General features: G+C 44.9%; 1 protein-coding gene across 5 annotated transcripts; it reads left to right on the forward strand.

The window, feature by feature from the left end:
• The first annotated feature begins 1,143 nt into the window (after window positions 1–1,143).
• On the forward strand, window positions 1,144–20,913 carry SMIM3 (small integral membrane protein 3). Of its 5 annotated transcripts, XM_064484444.1 has the most exons (4): window positions 1,956–2,216; window positions 2,635–2,760; window positions 3,436–3,666; window positions 19,591–20,913. In XM_064484444.1, exon 4 carries the CDS (start codon window positions 19,602–19,604, stop codon window positions 19,782–19,784), a length of 183 nt encoding a protein of 60 aa, XP_064340514.1. In that variant the 5' UTR covers window positions 1,956–2,216; window positions 2,635–2,760; window positions 3,436–3,666; window positions 19,591–19,601; the 3' UTR covers window positions 19,785–20,913. The 5 variants fall into 5 exon arrangements, with proteins under 5 accessions (XP_064340515.1, XP_064340514.1, XP_031305219.1 ...); XM_031449359.2 differs by lacking the exon at window positions 3,436–3,666 and having other exon boundaries at window positions 1,958–2,216; XM_064484445.1 differs by lacking the exons at window positions 1,956–2,216; window positions 2,635–2,760; window positions 3,436–3,666 and adding an exon at window positions 1,144–1,289.
• The last annotated feature ends 1,274 nt before the right edge of the window (window positions 20,914–22,187 follow it).

Genomic DNA, 22,187 nt, shown 5'->3' on the forward strand with positions numbered 1-22,187 from the left:
AATGCACATGTTCAAGTGGAAAATATATGAAAGAAAATATATTGATGAAAATTCTTGCACAGATGTGATTCACAGAGAGGGTATCTGAGATGGATTGCATCCTAGTGGGGGCGCCTTTAGGCAGTGTTTTGATAGAAGCCTGTGTCATTAAACTAGGGCTTCTTTTGTTCAAATTCCCCCCACTATCTGGGGGAATCTCCTAGTAAATATTGCTTATTTCTTTGAGCTGCTGATGGTTTTCCTTTTGAAGTACTTTTAATGGAGGATCAAGAACGTGAAATGTCAGTTGTTCCCTGATATTTGCTGTAACACAAACTTGTTGCTGAAATTGGCTGTTTCCCCTCTCCTACTACCTCTCCTACTATCCATTACTCTTCCCTTCCAAGGCTCTCTTGGCAAAATCAGCCCAGTGGAGGCACCAGACCTAATGCAGTACATGTCCCATAGGGTATCCACATTTTCTTTTCTGGCTTGCATTTTGGGCATCAGGGCAAATCATTACTAAAGAGAGACTGGGACACTGCCAAATGGGAAAGACAGACTAAGCTTCGCCGATAGTGTCTCCATCTTGGGCTTCTACATTCTCTCAGAAGGAAGCCCGTTTGCACAGGGCACATGGAGTTACCAGTTGTCCACCCAAAGGCACCTCCTGCCCCTTTCCACTAACTAGGGAATATTTTGTATTAAATTGAGATTGTCTTCCTTTAACTTTTTTTTTCCCCTGTCAAGAGTTTTGTATGAAACTATTCAGAATTATGTGGTACTTGTTTTTAGAATCCCACACTTCTTTTTTCATTAAAACATGTTGTTTGGGGGAAGGGTAATAGCTCAGTGGTGGTGCATGCGCTTGCATGCCAGAGGTCCTGGGTTCAGTCCCCAGTGCCTCCATTAAAAAAATTTAAAAATGAAAAAAAAAAAAAAGTTAAAAACAAACAAACATGTTATTGGGTGAGGATTCCTAGAACTCTCTTGTCAAATCACTTCTCATGTCAATCCCCTTCATCCCCATGTTTTCTCTCTTTAAAGCTGGCATCTGGTAGTGATGATGTAGAAGTCATTTCTGCTGAGCTCACCCTGATTCAGAGAAAACAGGAAGGGTTAAGTTCAGGGCCTTCACCATATGAAATTGAGGCCTGAGTAAGGCAAGTATGGTTCTTACTGGGCAAAGGAAGAAACTGAAACTCAGCTGGGCTCCAAGACTTGGCATGTTCACACTGATGCTCAAGGCCTGAGCTCCTGTTCTTTAGAACAGCAAGAAGGAAGAACGCTGGACGCCTGAATTAGATACTGTAAGTGCGCAGATGGGACCGCGAGTCTCCCTCGCTGGGCAGGAGACTGCAGAGTTGGTTGGCACTGTCCTGTGTGAGCTGGGCCGGGAGTTAGTAGGGCCTGGCGGCCTCTCAGACGCTGAGCTCTAATGGACCTTAGGCCATTTCACTGTCATCACACACAAGAAACAGGAGGCTCAGAGCCATGCTACAGCTGACAACCAACCAACTTCGACCTGGCCCTCCAACTCAATCCTCACAACAGGACTGGGAAACAGGTGTTACTATCCTTGCTTTACAGAGGATGCAACGGTCAGTGAGGCAAGCCTCTTGCCAAGGATCCTACTCTCAGTACATTGCAAACAGGAGCTTTGAGTCCTGCTCCTCTATTCAGACCTCCTTCCAAACCAAACTCCATCCAAGCTAAAGGGCTAGACTCTCCCATGTGTGGGACCACAGCTGGAAAGGCTCATGGAGGCCACATTTTACGTCAACTCTCTCAGTTTACAATACAAAAGAGTGGAGCCCCTCGACAGAAGTGATTGCTAGGGTTACTCGGGGAGAGCGTGACAAGCTGCACTCTCGGGAAACCCGAGACTCAGTTTCTTCTTTCCTGGGCAGGCTGTCTCCTTCCCGCAGGCCGCGGGGGAGGCAGGGGGCGGAGCCGAGCGGGGCCGCCGCGGCCGGGGCCCCGCGCTCCGGGGGCGGTCCCTGCCGGCCGCGCATTCCTGAGCCACCCGAGCCCGGCTCCTGCGCGCTCCCGCCTGCCCCGCTCCGAGGAGCCACGGCACGTTCGCGGCCGAGATCCCAGGGCTGGAGGGGGCACCCCGCTGCCGGATCTCCGGGGAAGCGCTCCAGCCGCCTCTGCCCAAGGAACTTTTCTTAGACCCGGCGAGATCCAGCTGCGGTGGGGGCCCTGGGTTTTCAAAGCTGCTGTGTGGATTCGGGGTGAGTGGGTTATCTGGTGTCGTGCGTGGGATTCCGGCTGCTCTGGTGCTGCCTCTCCCCCAGTGTCCTCCCAACTGCTCGCTCTTTATCTCCGCTTCTTCCTCATTTCTCTCTCTTCATCAGTTTTGCATTTCTCTTTTCTCCTGCTGTCCGCCCCTAAGTCCGGTGCTCCGGGAGGCCGGGGCTTGGATGGGTGGGCTCCAGCCCCACGGGAGGCGGGCTGCTCTCCCCTCTCCCTGCTCCCGCCGTCTCGGGAAGCGCGCCCCCTCCTCGGGCAGGTTCTGCTGCCGCTTTGCTCTCCGGACGCGGCGTCAGGGCTCAGTTCCCCGGCCTGAGCACCCGCCGTGGGCGCTGCGCTGGCAGTTTGGGTCTCTGCACTGCTCAGAGAGGCCAGTTATTTGTCCTACTTTTCTCAAAGCCCCGCGTGGAAGGCACCAGGAATTTGGATTCAGGAGTGGTGGATTCCAGCCCTGGTCTGCCTCTAGCAGTTTATCCATCTGTGAAACGGAGAAAATATTCTTTGCACACAGATCAAATGAGAAAGGTAATGTGCATCGTATCTTGGAGAGAAGCCCTCCTTCCAAGCTCCCTCCTGCTTCTTTATTGAGGACTCGGTTGTTTCAATTGCTAGTTCCCTTGCACCCCTGACCCCTCTTCACCAATTCCTTAAGGGCACAGGCTGTTTCCCATCCTCAGCGCTTGGCCAGGGCCTGGTCAACAGGCGCCCAATACTGCTTACTGAGCCAAAGAGTGAGAGATGTAAACCGTAACAACCTGTACAACTGTCAAGGTTGTTACCTGGACTGAGTGGCCAGGCTGGGCTCTTCTTACTCATGCCGCCCCACCTGTATCTTCCTGATAGTTCTAGTCGTTGGCCCCTGAGGGTTCTTGAGTCCCATTTGTCTAGAGATTCCTCAGAGCCCTAGGCTGTAGTGGTGATTGCTGCTCAGTCATTCAAGTAGTGAAGATTCCCTGAACATTTGCTATGATGTGTGGTCTCACTGCAGTGGGTAAATAGTTCAGAAGGACTGTGAACACTTGAATGGGGTTGGCGGTGAGGGGTTGGGGTGGGAGCAGTTCCCTGGGAGTCAGGAGACACTCTGAGTTACCTTGAGGGATTTCCCTATCTGGACCTCGCCTTTCCCATCTGTAAAATGAGGAAGTGGAGGTGGAACAGATGGGTATCTGCGGTTGACTATATGCTCTTTGGGTTACTCAGGCCACTCAGCAATCCTCTGAGCACGTATGAGACAGCCAGCTGAGCCTTAGGACGTCACGGACTTCTGTAGTTACAACCAGAAAAAAAAAAAAAGGCCAAAGAGACGCGCTTCTCTGCTCCAGCTGAGACCTCCTGTTTTGAGCTGTCTTGGGGTTATGAATCATGCCATGGAGGTTATAAGTCATGCCGCATCAGAACTTCCCAACACTGACCCCTCAGAGCGTCAACACGGTGGGCTCCACTGCATAAAAGACCTGGGGATTCCCCTTCTCTGGCCCTGCTTGAGAATCACTGAGCTGTGATGAGGTGTTTGAGACAGAAAACAAATCAGAGGTTGTAGGGGCCGAGTGTGGTTGGGTCACATACTGGGCCCAAGAGCGCCAGACCAAGGGGGCAAAAAGGTAGTCACAGCCTCAGATGCTTTCCAAGCCATATTCTGAGCCTTCTTTAAAAAAAAAAAAAAAAAAAAGTGCTTCTGTTTCTTTTCCATGGGTTAAAACAGACAAACATAGGAGATATTTCCCAGGAAAGAGGATCTTTATCTTGGTTGGTCTTACACTGCCACAGTTGGCAGTGGTATCAAAGATGGACACGTGTACTCACCCTCACAGTTTGTAAGAGTAAATGTTGGTATTGCCACACCCTGCTGACCGCTGCCCTGATTGGCCAGGTAAGCTGAATAATGTAATAATTCTTATACTTGACATTTATTGAGTGCTGACTATGAGTCAGGCATTGTTCTAAGCATTTTACATGTATTTACCCATTTAGTCTTGACCACAGTCCTATGAGGTAGAGACCATCATTGCATCCATTTTACAGATGAGGAAACTGAGGTGCACAAATAGTAACTCACCCGGATCACCCAGGAAGTAAGTGGCAGGGTTGTAGTTTGACCCCAGGCAGTTTGGCTCCAGGGCCTGTGAACCTCACTGGAATTGCGGGGCTCTGGGTTCAGGTCTTGCCCCTGTCATTCACTTACAGGGTGACCTGGAGGAGTTAAGTGCACATTTGGCAGCCACTGGACTAGTGAATTACTAGGGACCCTAACACCCTTCCAGCTCACTAAGGAAACAGACAGTGAACCTCAAGTAAGAATGGTGTACATCCAAGAGAAAGGCTAAGAGTTAGGTAGCCGGGAAGGGGAACAGGTCAGAATTGTATTTGTGTGGCATATAAACAGCAGCCAAAGAGATTCAGTGACTAAATCGTGTACTTTAAACTGCTTAGTGGTGTATGGATACAGTGTCCTTATTTTGTTGGTTTGGACTCTGGGTGACTGATTGGGCATGTGAATTGCTGGTGACCTACTACACCAGGCAGAAAGAAATGGAGGAGGGAGAAGGAAACAGAAAACTAAACTGGGTTCCCCAAATCAGTTTCAATTAATGATGACACATAGCTGGCACACACGTCACTACTTCTAATTCCCTGCCTCAGGCAGACACGGATAATCAGGACTTTCAAGACACCTCCACAAGGCAAGGGATTCCTTCTTAACTCTGTCCTGGACAGCCTCTGCTGAGGATTGTGAAGCATGTGTCTAGTCCTCCCAGAATTCCGGATTTGTTCCTCTGGGGTATGGTCTAGGACGTGAGGAGTTAAAAACAGGAGATCCTTCTTCTTGAGTACCTTCGGTGGCATCTTAGGAGACAGCTTGAGGCTTTTTAAAGATTAATCCTCTTTCTCTCATTCTTTTTCTGTGCTTTCTTTGACTGTTTTCAACCCAACCCCACCTGACCTGGGGCAGGGCTCTAGGTGGGGTAGGATGTCAGGACAGCAGAGTCAGTCTTTGAGAGCTGGCTGGCCCCTCAGAGATCACTTTGTCCATCCTCCCCAGGTGACTGGAAACTGAAGCCCAGTTTGAAAGAGGGACTTACTCAGGATCACACCGTGCTTTCGTTTTCTAATGCTGTAACAAATTAGCACAAATTAATGGCTTTTAAAGAGCTCTAGTGATCAAAAAGCTAGTATGGATCCCCCTAGAATAAAATCAAGGCATTGTCAGTCTGCGTTCCTTTTTGGAGTGTTTAGGGGAGAATTGGTTCTCTGCAGAATTGTTGGCAGAATTCAGCTCCTGTGGTTGTAGGACCAAGGCCACTGCTTTCTTGCTGGCTGCAAGCTGAGGCCCAATCCCTGCTTCTCAGGCTGCTTCATTTCTTGGCTCACTGCCCCCTTCCTCCATCTTCAAAGTAAGCAACAGTGAGTCAAGTCCTTCTTCTGTTTCTCTGACTCTTCTGCCTTCCTTTTCACTTTTAAGGGTTCATGTGATTAGACTGGGCTCACCTGGATAGTCCAGGATAACCTCCCCATCTCAAAGCTCTGAACTTCAATCACATCTGCAAAGTCCCTTTGCTTCTGTTCTCTTGGCTCCGCCTCGGAGTCATGCTTCCTTTTTCAGATTCAAGGTTCTGAGGACTGGAATATGGACGTCTTTGAGGGGTCATCATTCGACGAGCCATCCACAGTGAGGCCCACTTTAGGAGGGTGACTGGCTCTGGATCACACAGCCTGGCGGGTGATCGGCACCACTGTGGTACCCCTCCTCCTCCACCACCGTCCCCCAACAGCCCACCTCATGGAGAGTCTCCTTTGTCAGTCCAGCACGCAGCAGGCACTTAGTCACTGGCAAATAACAATGATGGATGGTAGAGGCTTAAACAGGATGCTGTGAATTTGGCCCGGGTTTCTCTGCCGGCTCCCTATTGGTTTCTAAGACTCTGTGATTGGCTGGGTCAGATGGTACGTGCAGTCTTGAACAGCTCTGGCTGCTTTCTGATCTCTTTGAGATATCCTGGTGTTTTTCCATTTTTCCAGCCACAGACGAGCAGATAGAAACTCATGCAGGGACCAAGTCTTTGCACTGTTAAGAATTTTGGAGGAGATAGAAGCCAATTGGGATAAAATGAGAACAGAGTGCTCCTCAGGGACCTCCAGTCACTGGAAAAACTCCTCTGGCTTGATTTATTTCACATTTTTGATAGTTCAGTGCCCTGAGCATTCCTTCCTCTGGCCCCTCAATTTGGAACAAAGGTCCCCAGTGAAATGGACTCCTTGCTGAGGTGATAAATGCTTGAGGCTAGCTAATACATAATACTGTTTCCAAGAGTAAATGTGAGGCTGGGATGGCCTTCTCATACTGAACTTGATATGAGGGACCCCTCCTCCCCTTTCATCAGCCTCTCTGTCTTCTTCTGAGAACAGAGGGAGAAAGGTCCACACTCTGGGCAGCAACTCCCCCATCCAAACACCCCTCAATGCCCAGCCCCTGAGCCCAGGGAATCAAAACTTGAATTTGACTCACCAGCCCAAGCAAGTCAGCAGGTGGGAAGCCTAGAGGATGTAATTCTGAAAGGCCAGTGCTCCTCTGCCTGGTATTGACAGAGTGGGTGGGGAAAGAAAGAGGGCCCCTGATCCCTCCCGAATGTACAGAGACCACATCAGAGGATGCCATTTTAATCTAGAGATAACGTTCTGACTTTTCGGTCATTGAACTTCTTGCAGGGGTGGGGATCCTTTCTGGACCTCCCCCACCAACTGAGTTCCAGGAGTCAAGCTCAAATCTAAAGTTCTCTGGTCTGTCCCTGTTCATTTCTTTGTTGATCCTACATTCACTGGGCCCTGTGACTGTGTGCGGGGGCCTGTGATGGGTGCGAGGGCACAGCAGAGGACAAGAGACAATGCTTCTGCTCTCCTTGTGCTTGCATTTGAGTGGGCAAAGATGGCCAGTAAAAACAGGCAAACAGTCTATTTTTAGACTGTGAAAAGTGTATGAAGAAAAGGAAACAAAGTAAGAGACAGAATGGCTGGTGGATGAGGGTGGTAATTTAATGGAGTGGTCTGGAAAGGCTTTTCCAAAGAAGTAACATTTAAGTTGAGATCATGGCCATTGAGACATTGAACATTGAAGGGAAGATCTGAGGGGAAGAGCATTCTAAAAAGAGGGAGCAGCAAGCACAAAGGTCTCGAAGTGTGAGCAGCCCTTGGGACACAGGTCATCAGAGACCCCAGGCTCCTAGGTGGCCAGTGGGCCCCTTCTTGGTACTTGAGTTGCCCTCTCTGGCCTCCATTCTCCATGTTTCCTGACAATCTCACCGGCTCTTCCTGAGGGTAGAGCCTTAGGAAGAGGTGCGATGCTGGTAAACCCTCTAGTCTACTGCCCTGTGAACCATTACCTCATTGTTCACATTCTGCAAGATGCTTCAAGAGACACCTCCAGCATCAGTGGCTCAGAGCTGGTCCTAGCTGCCTCCTCTGGCTGCCGAGTCTAGTGGAAAGGAAACACTAGCAGACTATCTGCTCAGAGCTGTGGCAGCGCTGGACTAAAGCCACACCTGCAGGAAGCCACCTGCCTATCTGCCTTTTCCTCCACTTGGGTGTAATTAAGCTGGCCGGCCAGCAGGAAGTCATTTCTTTTATTGCCTTCCTCCTCTGAGAACTCCTTGGTGGTGAGACCGGTTGGATAACCATTGGCAGTCTCTCAAAAGTTAACTGTTAGCTGCAGTTCAGATGTGGAGAGTGCGCGTTTCCGGTGGAGGGTCAAAGCTGGGATAGACTATCAAAGGCTGTTTGTTTAAGAAACTATCGCTGTGGTTTCCTCCAAAATAGGGTGAGCTTCTTAAGAGCAAACACTGAATTTATTTATCTCTATCTCCACACCCCCTCCTCAATCCCCACTGTTAATCACAGTGCCATAAATGTTTATTGAATTAGATGAATTGCTACGCTACCAGTTTCATACTCGGACTGGAGGAATAGGTCAGGTTAATCAATCCTGCTGACTGATTTTAAAAATCATTAATATGGATTAAGCATCTGTCGTCTTTGTTGACAAAGTAAAGACACAGTTGAAGTCAGGGATGCTAACGAACTAGCTCAAGCGGGTGGTATTTGCTTAGGCCAGTGAGTCCCTCTGGCCAGGAATGATTAATCATAGAACGAACGTTTCTAGACGGCTTACTGTTTGTCAGAACACTGCTAAGTACTGTATGTGATTATCTCCTGGAATTCTCCTAACCCTACAAGGCAGATACTATTATTTTCCCATTTTTGTTTTGGTTTTCAACTAACTAATTGGAAGCATTAGGAAGTTTAAGTAACTCATTCGAGGTAGCTCAGCTAGAAAGAGGAGCCATATTTACACCTAAGGCAACTGGCCTCTAAGGCTGGGCTTTTAACACTGCTCTGCAGTCTGACTGTTTAGGAAGTAATTCCCTGCTGTTTCCAAGTATTCTCTCCACTCAGAAGAGCTTCCATCACCTTACCCGAATACAGGAGCTTGGGGATTTGTTGATTTCAGAAATGTTTATTCAGTATCTACAGCTCCCGAGTAGAGAGGGAAGGCACCCTGTGGGGAGAAGTAAGCTGTGCTGCTTAAAATCAGCGCTGGGGCAGAGCAGGAACCCAGGCAAAGTCCACTCCTCTCCCAGTCTTTCATCCTCTTTGCACGCAGGTCTTTTCCCAATTTGGTGGACTCTCCCACTCTAAGTAGGATTCCAATCTCTCTCCCTCTCGTCTCTGATGTTCTTACCCACGGTGAGGAATAAACAAGTTGCGTGGCTTAGCTATTACCTTCTTCACTAGATTGATTTGCATCTGTATTTAAATCAAAGGGATGAAACACAAAGGGTGGTATTAGGTAGCCATGCGTGACTCTGACAGGCTGCTTTGCTTTGTTTTTGGGTGTGTGTGTGTGTGTGTTTGGTCCTGGAAAACCGTCTCACTGCCTTACTTTTGGTGAAGTTGCTTAGGGCTCTGAGCATCAGGGTCCCCCTTAGGCTTTTACATGGTAAAAAGGTACAATCAAGAATCCTGGCTGGATGGCTGGTACATCGTACTGTATAGCAGAAATTGACATATTGTAACTGACTGTACCTTAATAAGGTAAAAAAAAAAAAAAAAAGAATCCTGGTTGGCTCTCATTCTTTATATCAGTTCATTCTGTACCACTGCTTTCTCCAACTCCAACTCGACTGCCTACCTTCTATTCCCAGCTCTCATTTGAAACAGGATAGTGATGGAATTGAAAAGAGCACTGAATATCAGGAGGCCTGGGTTCTCGCCTGGACCCTGCCATTACCTTGCTACGTGACCTTGGGCAAGTCATGTCCCTCATCTGTAAAATGGAAGGTAGGTTATGTGTCTAGTTAGTGTCTAAATTCTGTGTAGATTTCTAGAATGCCGTTCATTTCTAGAAGTTTCATCTCCACAGAACAAACCCAGGAGGATATAGTATTGCTGTATTAGTTTTCAATTGCAATCATAACAGATTACTACAACTTAGTGTCTTAAAACATACATTCATGATCTCACAGTTTCCTTGGGTCAGGAGTCCAAGCACAGTTTAGCTGGGTCCTTACAGGAGCCATAATCAAGGTGTCAGCCAGGCTGCGCTGTCATCTAGGGCATCCATTAGGGAAGAATCTGCCTGCAAGCTCTTTCAGGCTGTTGGCAGATTTGTTTCTTGCAACTCAAGGCCAGCAGAAGAGGATCTTTGACCTTGGGGAAAGTTTTAGCCCTCTTTTAAAGGACTTTCACCTGATTAAGTCAGACCCACCCAGGGTAATCTTTTTTGATTACTTTAAAATCAGCAATTCTGGGACCTTAATTACATCTGCAGAATCCCTTCACCCTTGTTACGTGACCTAATCTAATCACAGGGTAACACCAGGGAACAGAGATTATGGGAGCCACCTTAGAATTCTGCTTGCTGCCATTGCTTTACAGGAATGGCCTATTTACAGTTGTCAATGGAGCACACTAGAGCCAGCTCTCTATTTTCTGAGTTACGTAAAATGACTTAATACATGAATTCAGTTCTGAAACTTACCTGTTCCTACCCTAAAACTATTCTGCTTTGCACTTGCTTTTTAAATGCAGTCTGCTGTGTTTCCCTTTATTCTCGTGTAATTATCATCAAAGTTATTCTCCTCTCATACCATTAAATGAACATGTAGTTATTCAGAGAGGAAATCATTTAAATGTTAACTTTTTATTTTTCACTAGTTTTGGTACTTTTCTATTTGAAATCATATACTGTAGAAAAGTATTAGTTTAAGAAATCTATGTCCTTAGCTGATTTCTAAAAATCTTTTTGTTTCATCAGTGTTTGAGAGAGATGTGTTGAACTCTCCCACCGTAATTATAGATTTGTCTGTTTCTTCTTATCATCCTGAGATTAGATAGATAAAAGTTAAAAATCATTTTATCTTTTGGTATCTCTAGTTATATTTTTGCCTAGAAGTCTACTTTATCTGAGAGTAAGATCAGCTCTCTTAGCTTACAAAGTTCATAGTAAATGGTATTTCTTTGGTTTCCTTTTACTTTCAACATTTTTGAATCCCCATGTGTCTCTTGAAAAAAATATATATTTATATTTTGTTTTCATTTTTATCTATACTCTGACAGTTTTTGTTAGTTTGGGTTTAAATCTGCTGTCTCTTTATGTGCTTTCAATTTGACCCACTTATTCTATTTTTCTCCCCTTTCTTTTTTTCTCTGGAAGTTATATACACTTTTACTACTTTTAAATGGCTAGAGATGACAATATACATCCTTGATGTAACAAAGTCCAATGTTATTTGGTTCTTTTACCCTTTCCAAGACAATGCCAGAAAATGAGAACACTTTAATTCTGTTTCTTCTGCTGTTTATTTATTGTTATTGAATATTTAGTTCTGTATTTTCATCTGAAAATTTATTTTATCTTAATTCATCAGTTATTTTTGTTCACTTTATAGGTATTCTTCTGCTTTCTAGAGTCCACTGTTCCTGTTGAGAAATTAGCTGTCCAGTCTAATTGGGTTTCATTTGAAGATAATCTTTTTTTTTTCCTCTATATCTTTGGTTTTCAGCAGATTTAGTATAATGCACCTAACTACGGATTTCATTTTATTTATCTCACTAGGATTTCCTAGGGCTTCTTTAGTTTGTGAACTGATATCTTTTCATCAGCTTTGGAAAATTCTCAGCTATTTCTTATTCTAATGTTGTTTCTGACCCTTTCTCTCTGCTCTCTTTCTAGGACTCCAATTACAGGTATATTTTGTCATGTCACTGTTTCCTCTATGCCCCGTATTTACTTTTCTGTATTTTCCAACCTTTTACTTCTCTCTGCTTTATTCTGTTTTTTTTTTTTTTTCTCTATGATCTATCCTCCAGTTCAGTAATTCTTTTTTCAGGTATGTTTCATCTACTGTTAATCACATTCATTGAATTTTTAATTTCAGTTATTATATTCTTCAGTTCTAGAATTTCTATTTAGTTCTTTTTAAAAAAATCTGTTGTATTCTTACAGTTTCCAGTTCTCTGTCAAAATTCCCAGTCTTGGGTTTCTTTTTCTTCTCGAACATAATAATCAAGGTTACTCAAAGTGCATGTCTGTCTGACAACTCCTTTTAAATCTTTTTCTATTGTCTATTGTTTCTGAAGCTTCCATTCTTGTCATTTTGCCTTTTATTCACTGTTGCTTATCTTTGGTTATGATCGGACATTACATGTGAATTAAAACTTTGAAATTTGAATAACAGTCTGAATTATGATGTTATCTCCTCTAGAGAGGATGTAAGTGTGCTTCTGCCAGGCGCCTGGAGGTTTGGAACAACTTAATTCAGTCTCAGGGACTGTGATGATTCAAAGCTGGGCTGCAGTCTCTGGGACTGGTACAGCTCTAGTTCACTCTTGAACCAAGAGTGCCCTTTGGAGCCCAGACTCAAAACGCAGGGGTTTTACCTTCTCGGTCTTGGTAGTCTTAGAATCCTGAGTCTGTCGGGAACACTGCTAAGTCTCCATCCTCCACTAAGGGAAATGCTGCTTCAGTGCCGTCTCACCTCCCTGGATTTCTGTCTTCTCCCAGATCTTAACCTGATAATTCTACATTATTTTGTTACTTCTTAGTGCCTTTGAACAGATTTTTAATTTTGGTCTAATTTTTTCTAGTTGTCCTCAATAAGAAGATTGATCAAAATTATCTAGTTTGCTATTACCAGAAGTGAAAGTCCTGATCTTAGTAGATTGCATCTCTCTCTTTTTACTGAGGTGTAATTGGCATATAACATGATATTAATTTCAGGTATACAACATAATGATTCAATATTTGTATATGCTGCAAAATGATCAGTACGTCTAGTTACCATTTGTCACCGCACAAAGTTACAAAATTATTTTTTCTTGTGATGAGAATTTTTATGATTTACTCCCTTAGCACCTTTCAACTATGCAATACAATATTCTTGACTATTGTCACCATACTGTACATTGTATCCCCACAACTTATTTATTTTGTAACAGGAAGTTTGCACATCTTGACCCCCTTCACCCATTTTGTCCACTCCCTGACCCCCCTCCCCTCTGGCAACCATCAGTCTGTTCTCGGTATCTGTTGGTTTGGTTTAGTTTAATTTTGTTGTTCATTTGTTTTGTTTTTTATATTTCACATATAAGTGAAATCATATAGTATTTGTCTTTCTCTGTCTGGCTTATTTCACTTAGCATAATATCCTCAAGGTCCATCCCTCTTGTCACCCATGCCAGGATTTCATTCTTTTTATGGGTAAGTAGTATTCCATTGTATATATACACCTCATCGTCTTTATCCATTAATCCTTGGGTTGTTTCCTTATCTTGGCTATTAAAAATAATACTGCAATGAACATAGGGCTGCATATATCTTTTCAAAGTAGTGTTTTTGTTTTCTTTGGATAAATACCCAGAAGTGGAATTGCTGGATCATATGGTACTTCTGTTTTTAATTTTCTGAGGACCCTCCATACTATTTTCCATAGTGGTTGCACCAATTTACACTCCCACCAACAGTGTACAAGAGTTCCCTTTCCTCCACATCCTCCCCAACACTTATTTCTTGTCTTTTTGATAATAGCCATTCTAACACGTGTGAGGTGATGTCTCGTTGTGGTTTTGACTTGCATTTCCCTGATGATGAGTGATGCTGAGCATCTTTTCATGTGTCTGTTGGCCATCTGTAGGTCTTCTTTGGAGAAGTGTCTATTCAGATCCTCTGCCCATTTTTTAACCAGATTGATATTTTTTGTTCTTTATATAGTTTGAATATTAACCCCTTATTGGACATATGATTTGCAAATATCTTCTCCTATTCAGTAGGTTGCCTTTTTATTTTGATAGTTTTCTTCACTGTGCAGAAGCTTTTTAGTTTAATGTAGTCCCATTTGTTTATTTTTGCTTCTGTTGCCCTTGCCTCTGGAGTCAGATCCAAGAACTCCTTGCCAAGATCAAGGTCAAGAAGTTTACTGTCTATGTTTTCTTCTAGGAGTTTTATGGTTTCAGGTCTTTGATCCATTCTGAGTTCATTTTTATGCACGGTTTATGACAGTAGTCTAAGTTCATTCTTTTGCATGTGACTGCCTAGTTTTCTCAACTCCACTTATTAAAGAGCTGGTCCTTTCCCCATTGTATATTCTTACCTCCATTGTAGTAAATTAATTGGCTATATATGTGTGGGCTTATTTCCAGTGATCTGTGTGGTTGTTTTCATGTCAATACCATGCTTTTGTGATAATTGTGGCTTTGTAATATAGTTTGAAATGAGGGAGCTTGGTGCTTCCAGCTTTGTTCTTTCTCAAGATTGCTTTGTAATTTGGGCTCTTCTGTGGTTCCACACACATTTTAAGATTGTCTGTTGTATCTTCTCCTCATTCTCTAAATCTAGAATGGTCTTTGGCCAAAAACAGTGAGAGTCTGACCTGAACTTAGAAGAGAGCTCTGGAGCTGGCTTACTCCCTGCTCATACTCCTCGGTCTGTGCGGGTGCTTTGGAGGTAGCTGTAATTCAGGGTCAGGAGACTTGAGTTTGAATCCCATTTACTAGCTTTATGATCGCTAGCTGGTAAACCTCTCTCAGTTTTAGTTTCCACATCTGTAAGATAATATATCCTGCACAGGAATACATTAAATAAGTTAATGTATGGGACAAAGCCCAGTACAGTCCTTAGCACTTGGTATTTGTTAAACAAATGCTGGCTTATGTGATTCTGTGTTGGAGGAAGTGAGGGGAGGGGGACTTAACTCCTCTGTGCTTCTTGGAAGTAAAAGATTTATGTCTTCCTAGTAAATAACAGTAATTCCCAAGAGAGTATCTTGGACATAGCGAGAACTTACCAAATGAATGAATGAAGGAGTGAGTGAATGAATGAATGTCCTAGACAGATTTACTTGTCCTGACAGCACTCACCAGAAACAATATTGCTCTGTCAGGGCGGTGACAGTGCTTGTGAGGGAGGGGGAGCTCATATTTGAAACAGAGATGGATAGCACAGATTAGTCACTTTGAATTTAGTTAGTCTAAAACTCCTGATTTGTAGGAAATTTTACTTTATGAAATTTATATGTATTTTTGTTGGCACTAGAAAATTTGCAATATGATGGAATTGACTGGAACTTATTATTACTATTATTATTTGTAAAAGGACTTTCAGTTGCTTAAGAAAAATGGTTCTGGAAGTAAAACTTGATGTTTCTGAAGGAAGCAGTAAAGCACCTCCACTTTCTTTCCTAGTTTGGACCAAATAGACTACTTGATGGAATGAATTTCCACCTTTGAAGAAGGTACAATGTTTTCCCCCTCTGGAGGAATAATTTTCTACCCTTGCACTTAGCCTTGTTAATGGATACAAAATAGTCACTTGGGGATTCTTAACTTTTCCACTGAACAGTCTAAATTGCTTAACCTCATGGTCCAAAGTGGAGCCATGATGTCTCCAGTTCACAGGGCAGTCACGCAGGGCCTGGGTGGTGTCAGTGGCTGAAGATGCCAGTGGCTGCTTTGCTCGGCAGCTGTGGTGGTGGTAATGTAGTTTCTTAGACAAACTTCTATTGAACATGTGTTAAAGTTTATTATTCATTAACGAGGTAAATAGCAGATAAAGTTCCAGTTTAAAATAATAAGAATTTAGGCCTGACTGCTCTTTTAGCCTCTATGGTCATAAAAACATTTTTGTCAGTGATAAGCTTAAATTTTTGACATGAATGGCTTGGGCCATATTGTGACATGACGCATTAATCAGAAATCACAAGTAATATATCTACAAAGCAAACAATATGCTGATTGATCTATAGTTACTAATTAGATGGACCAAGAAAGTTTTATGCACTCAAAGGGAGCCAGTCACCCAGGTGCCAGACAGAGGTCAAACAGAAGTCAGCAAGCAGCAGCTTCGAGTCCTGCTTCTTCTCAAGCAAAATTTTCCAGCAGGCCATTAACGGTGCTGAACATCTGGTTTGTGTAGTTCTTATTTGGGGGACAAAATTTTTCTTTCACAGTGAGGTGAGAGGGGAGTGACTGGAACCTCTGTTCATGGGAGGGAACAGCCCATCGGAGAGCACGCTGGAGGACTGAGAGGGCTGGCACAGGGAGATGGTGCTCCCGGTGCCCTCTGACGCCTGGCCACGTGTACGGCCAGCCTTAGAGCCCTGGAACAGTAGCCCCAGAAGGGCCCTTGGAGAATATCACAGCTTGTGGTTTTCAGACTGTGCTTTGAGGAGCCCAGGGGGTCAAGGAGCGGCCGAACAGCTGTGCTTTACCAAGTGAGCAGGCCGCGCTAAGCAGGGACACCAGAAGACTAACTGGGAGAAGTTCTGTTTCAGATGTTTTCGGTTAGAAAAAAAAAAATGATTTAACTTCATCATAACATCAACATTTTGATGTTATGGTTTCGTATTGCTTTTAGTTTGAATTGTGTATGTGAAGTGGGTGGGCGCCCTAATCTCTAGTGTTGAGGGTCTCTAAGGATATTTACTCAGCCCTGCTGACTGGGTAGGACCCCAAACCCCGCTCGTCGGCCCCTCCCCAGCATTTCTGAGTAGCTCTGATTTCTCTGTTTTTGTGGTTGGGGTTTTAAACAGTTTCAGGTGTAAACGAGTCATAGTGGTACAGGCTAGAATACAGGTTACCGACAAAGTTTCATTGATTCATCTGCCTGTTCTGTTTTGTTTTAGGGCCAGTGACCAGATCAGATTCATGTCTTTGAATGATTATTCTGGAAGGGGGTGGACTTGAAGGTGGGGGACGACCTCTGCTTCAGTGTTGCATGATTCTTGGTTATGAGTGAGCCTTGAAGCCTGAGTGCCCGTAAATGACAGGTTTTCCTAATGAAAATCAGCCAGGGAGATTCTGTATTCCTGGCAGTTGCAGTCACAAACTCTGTTTGATGTTAATGAGCTTACCAGAAAGGGCTTTTGCGGGGTTCCTTTGGCCCAAGACAGGCTAGCTATTGATGTAATCAGGAGACCGCAGAGAATGACTTCTCCCGCCGCCGCCCCTCTTTAACAGTGTGTGTCTCCTGTGACTCACGACGCCGTGCCTTAGACCTTGGAGCAAGTCAGCACGTTTCCGAGGCTGAGGGAGGGCCAGCGTGCGCCTCTTCCTCTGAGGTAGGCCCCTGCCTGATCCTGTGGCCTTGGGAGCCTTGCCAGGGGCTTCTCCTCCATCCTGGAACTTGCCCAGATCTGACCAGACTGACTACAGAGCACAGGGGAGTCCATTCCTGAATCATAGTGCTAAGAAGAGTTCATAGAGGCCTTAGAGTTGAGTCCAGGGGTTCCTGAACCTGGCTGCGTGTTCAAATCACCTGGAAAATGGGGGCGAGGGGGGAGGAAAGGCCCCTTCCTCTCCTCTCCTGAGTCTAATTCACTAAGTCTGTAATGGGCCCCAGAATCAGTGTTTCTTAAACTGTCCTAAGATGGTTCTCACTTAGCACAGTGTACAGCATTTGGTGACCACTGATCTAGTCTCACCCTTAAAAGATCTAACCTCATACTTTAATTTTATTTGGCTACATACATGTATGTATGTAGTCTTTTTTTTTTTAATATAGAGAACTATAAAGAAAAACCCAAAACTAAAAAGTCCATTTTTGCCTCAACCAGTTGACTTAAAAAAAATTAAAAGCAAGACATGCTCATGTGTAGAAAACTCAAACAGTATAAGAAAGTGAAGGGTGAAAAGCGAAAACTTCTCCCACTCCTAGTCCAGCTCCCAAAGGTAATCACTATTAACACTCTTCAGATTCTGCTCATAAATGATTTCACAGTTATATACCCTTGCCTAACTACTTAATTCTACCAAATCTGAACCAGGGAATCATCCTATACACATTATGCTGCACTTTACTTTTTCCACTTAAACCATTTGGGAGCTCACCACAGATCATCATTCTTTTTAATAACTGTTAAGTACGTTAATATTTGTAACACACTTGGAACAATGCTTGGTATGTAGCAAGCCCTATGTATTTGTTAAATAAATGAGTGAAAATTGGTGCACGGTATTCCATTATATGAGTATACTCTGCTTTATTTTACAGTTTGTGGATACGTCTGTTGTGTTGGTTGCTATAGCAAACAGTGCAGAAACAAACCTCGTTGTATGTATGTCTTGGAGACTGTACCTTGGGCATGGCGATCAGGCACTTAATGCAGTCACATTGGACACAGAGCCAATGCATTAAAAAGGAAAAGTTACTAATTTAGGTAAAAGCAGGAAATGGGACTGGAACTGGGAATTTTGCCTGGGACGTAGAATCATAGATTTATAGATCTTGGATCTAGAAGGAACCAGAAGAGATTGTTTGTTCCAGCCTTGTGACTTCTGGGCAGGGAATGGGTTACACCTGTGGTTCCCAGGTTGCGCACTGAGCCCTGGGGAGCCGCACTGAACTTGCCTGGAAAAGTGTGTGTCTGGGAGCTGCGGGGTCTTTAAAATCTTTGACAGGAATATTAATATTTGACATCTCTCAGACACTGTGCAAACTACTAGCTCAAGATAGTTTATGGTTTAACATTAATCATACTAAATTCCCTTTGGCAATGCTGTATTTTGTGAAGCTGAGTTTTTGGCGGTTGCTATGATACAACAAGCATCACACACAAATGAACGGGGAATAGGAAGCGAGCAGGGCATCGTCTGATCTGACTCCAAAGTTTGAAAAGTTGTGCAATACCTCACAGTTGTACACATGCCATTAGTAAGTTTCTGGCTAAGAATGAAATACACATTTTTTTCTTTCAATTTGTACGTATTATTCCTTCAAACAGTTACTAATTTCTTAGAACATGAATGCTTATTAAACTGAAGCTAACTACGTAATAAATGGGACTGCTAGGTATTTCTTTTGGCCTGGAGGGCTGTGAAAAAGTGACTGAGACACTAAGGGTGCTGTGAATTTTAAAAGTTTGGGAACAACTGATTTACATCTTTATCCATCAGAACTCTTTGAGCTGCAAGTGAGAGAAACCAAACTGACACTGGCTTCAGCAAAGCTAGAGGATTATTCACCTGTATACCTGGGATGCCCCGCATTGCAGATGGTGTCAGACTGGCTGGGTTCAGGTGCTTAAATGAGGTCATCAGGGCTCCACTTCTCTTTCCATCTCTAGAACGGGCTCTCCACACGTGGGCAAGAGTCCCACACCCAGCCTCTCCAGACTCACATCTTTACAGTTTAACAAACTCAGCAGAAAGAATCATCGTTCCTAATAGTAGGTGCTTAAAAGCCCTGGAAGGACTTTGGTTGACCTTGCCTGGCCACGTGCCTATCCCTGAACTGGTAAGGGCCAAGCCTCGGTCACATGTCCATCCCTGTGCAAGTCCCTAACTTAAGCACACAGAAAAGGTAGGTTCTGTTCCCAGGAAGGTGGGAGAAGGGATGCAGAACCAAGAACAATGAATTTCTCATTTGACAGATGAGGGAAGAGAGCAGTGGTGTGACAGTTTAATAGTCACACGTGGAGAACCTGGAGGCCCTCCCATCTGGTTTCACTTCTTTGGTTAAATTAACTACATCTTACATCTTTTAAGGCTTTAGAGTCCTTACCTCCACAATGGGAATAACTGAAGATAAAGGCCAAGAAATGAAAAAGCATGGCAATAATATTCCCCCCTTCAAAGTCCTGGTGGTTGAAGTGAGCACTAAGTGAGGTAAAACACATGAAACGCTTAGCACCGGGCCTGGCCCGCAGCAAGCCTGCGGTAAAGGAGGCCATTGTCATTACTGACTAAGCCACCTTAACACGTACGGAGCTGATAAGTGACCTACCTTCTGACTCCTGGGGCAGGCTTCCATCCAACGAGGGAGGCAGGGGGAGGGTACCACACGCTGATGTCCTCTTCTCCTGTCTGTTGCAGAGTGAAGCAGCATGGACGCCGTCAGCCAGGCCCCCATGGAAGCCGTGCTCCCCAAGCACATCCTGGACATCTGGGTCATTGTCCTCATCATCCTGGCCACCATTGTCATCATGACGTCCTTGTTGCTGTGCCCGGCCACTGCGGTCATCATCTATCGCATGCGGACTCATCCCGTCCTCAGTGGCGCTGTCTGAGAACCTCCCAAGAGGGGCAGGTGAAGGATGAGGACAGCGTCCCCTCCCCCAGCTTCTTTCCCTTCCTCAGAAAAGCAGCAGGGAGGACTTCGGAGCGTAGACTTTGGAGTCTGATCTGTGAGGAGACCTGAGTCTTGGTTTTGATCCTGCCACTGGCCAGCTGCGTGAGTTCGGTGAAGGGACCTAATTCTCTGAGTTCCAGGTTCCTTATCTTCCAAATGGGGAGCGTGATCCCTGCCCGTCCTACCTCATGGGGTGGTGAGAACCAATGACCTAGCGGAGGTTAAAGCTGTTAGTGAGCAGATACGCAGGTGTTATCACTGAATGCTGAGAAGCTTTGAAGAACCAAAGACCCTAATTGCTGATGAGGGCCTTCAAGGGAGACATGGGCAGAGCAGCCTTTGCCAGTGCCCCTCAGGTGCAACCAAGCAAAGGCACCCTGTCCTCGTTCCAAGGGACCAACAGCATGTGGCTCAAAGTTACTGTCTTTGAGGTGCCACCCCCTCGAGTTTTCTAATTTGGGAGGGAACTGAGCATAGCAGGAAGAGGGAGATGGGTGGATCTTCCCAGGATGCCAGAATCTCTGCCCCTGTGCAGTCTGGAGGGGGCCCTGCCATTTCTTGGCAATGCCAAGGGAGCTGGGCCGATGGCTTCTTTCTCCACTGGAGTCCCATGGCTTTGACACTCAGTGGGTGTTGGCAGATGCAGGGTGGCTGAGATCCCTGGCCAGCTTTCAGGCCCTCCAGCCCCATCCCCTGTGTCCCCCTCTCCCCCAGCTCCTGCTATAATTAGCTCCGCCGCATGGTGTGTCCTCCCTTCACTCCCTCCCACCAGCACTGCAACCATTCCAAGATACAGACTTATATTTTAAGAGATGTTCCCAGCACTTTTGGAACTAACTCAAACAACAATGTTTATTTTAAACGCTAAAATTTATATTTATATGTATAGAGAGATTTCTGGACCACTCAAGCTCTTTGACTAAAATCAGGAGCATGGGGGGGATTTATTAAGTTATGTAAGAAGACAGCACAGATACCAGGATGCTATTGTGTGAAAACAAAGCTTTACTTTGATCTGATTTCATTGATGTACACAACTAATTTCCAGTAAAGTGCTAGAATGAGCATGTCTGAAGTCTTTCTTTGTAAAGAGTACCTATTAAACTCAGCAAGAGGATTTCACTAAGTTTATGACCATAGGGGTCGATTGAATATAGGAACAGAAAGGGAAAGAGGGCAATCAAATCGACTTCCAGGGTTCAGTGAGGTGGTGGATAGCTGTGCAGTTTACACAGACCTAGAATGCAGGGGGAAGAACAGATTTTGGAAGTAAGATGATGAATTTAGTATCGGGTTTAGTATGTTGAGTTTGAGGTGCTTGTGATATTCACGTAGACACTTTAAGGATGCAATTGGAAACCTGGTCTGTTCCTTGGGAAAGATTTTATGGCTGGAGTTACGTTTTGGGGGATTATCTGCATACAGTAGATATGCCACCCAGGGGGACAGGAACACCCTGGCAGAGTGTGCAGACTGGGAGGAGTGAGGGGCTGATGCAGAACTTGGAAAGTGCTAAAGAGGAGTGGAAGGGGAAGAGAGGGGAAAAGCCAAAGCAAGGAGACTGAAAAGGTCATGTGATACGAACTGATCATGAGAGGGACGCAGTCGTACTTTGTGAGCGAAGGAAGGATGGGAAGTTAGGAAGTGGAGACAGTGGGAACAGACAACAATTTCCAGAAATAGAACTGTAGTACAGAGGTAAGCGAGGAGGGTTTCAGGAAAACTGGTGGGACAGAGATATGTGATGAGATTCTGATTGGTTTCTCAGCATCTATTCCAACTTTTTTCCCCCCCTAATATGCCTTCCCAGGGGGCAGAGGCTGGAAAGTGGAAAACTGTACTAAACATGAAACACTCCCATTTGCTTAACTAAACTTTAGCCAGAGAGTCATATGTGATTTAGGTTATGCTAATCAGATGCATGCATTAGAGGCTGAGCCTGGAGCCTAATTGAGGTGGGAGAGAGACCGCAAGGTGTGAGGCGTTCATGATGCTGCTGTGAATCCAAGCAGCAGCAGCAGGCTGGGAACCGCTGGGGGTGGGTCGAGGCTGCGTGTGCTGCCCAGCCTTTCTGAGTCTGATTCCTGGTCTGTAGAGTGGAGGGTATCAGAATTAAATGAGAAAAATCCTTCCATGGTTTTAAGGTGGGTGAGCATAAAGACTTTCAGGCAGTCCACCAGATGGCGAAACAACTCTGTCTTCAAATGGAACAATTAGCTCATAGAAGTTTCCAGAATCAATCCTATCACCACATTCCTAGCAGCTCGAGCTTCAGACACTCTGGAGGTAACACAGGGACTGTCCAGTCCAGCCTCCCCTGTAATGAAGGACTCCCCTCTTT

The sequence above is a fragment of the Camelus dromedarius genome, chromosome 3 (assembly GCF_036321535.1).
Source record: "Camelus dromedarius isolate mCamDro1 chromosome 3, mCamDro1.pat, whole genome shotgun sequence".
Taxonomy (NCBI): domain Eukaryota; kingdom Metazoa; phylum Chordata; class Mammalia; order Artiodactyla; family Camelidae; genus Camelus; species Camelus dromedarius.

What these genes read in the sequence shown, in the direction of transcription:
- SMIM3 (XM_064484445.1), top strand. Translation starts at nt 19,602, where the DNA reads ATGGACGCCGTCAGCCAGGCCCCCATGGAAGCCGTGCTCCCCAAGCAC.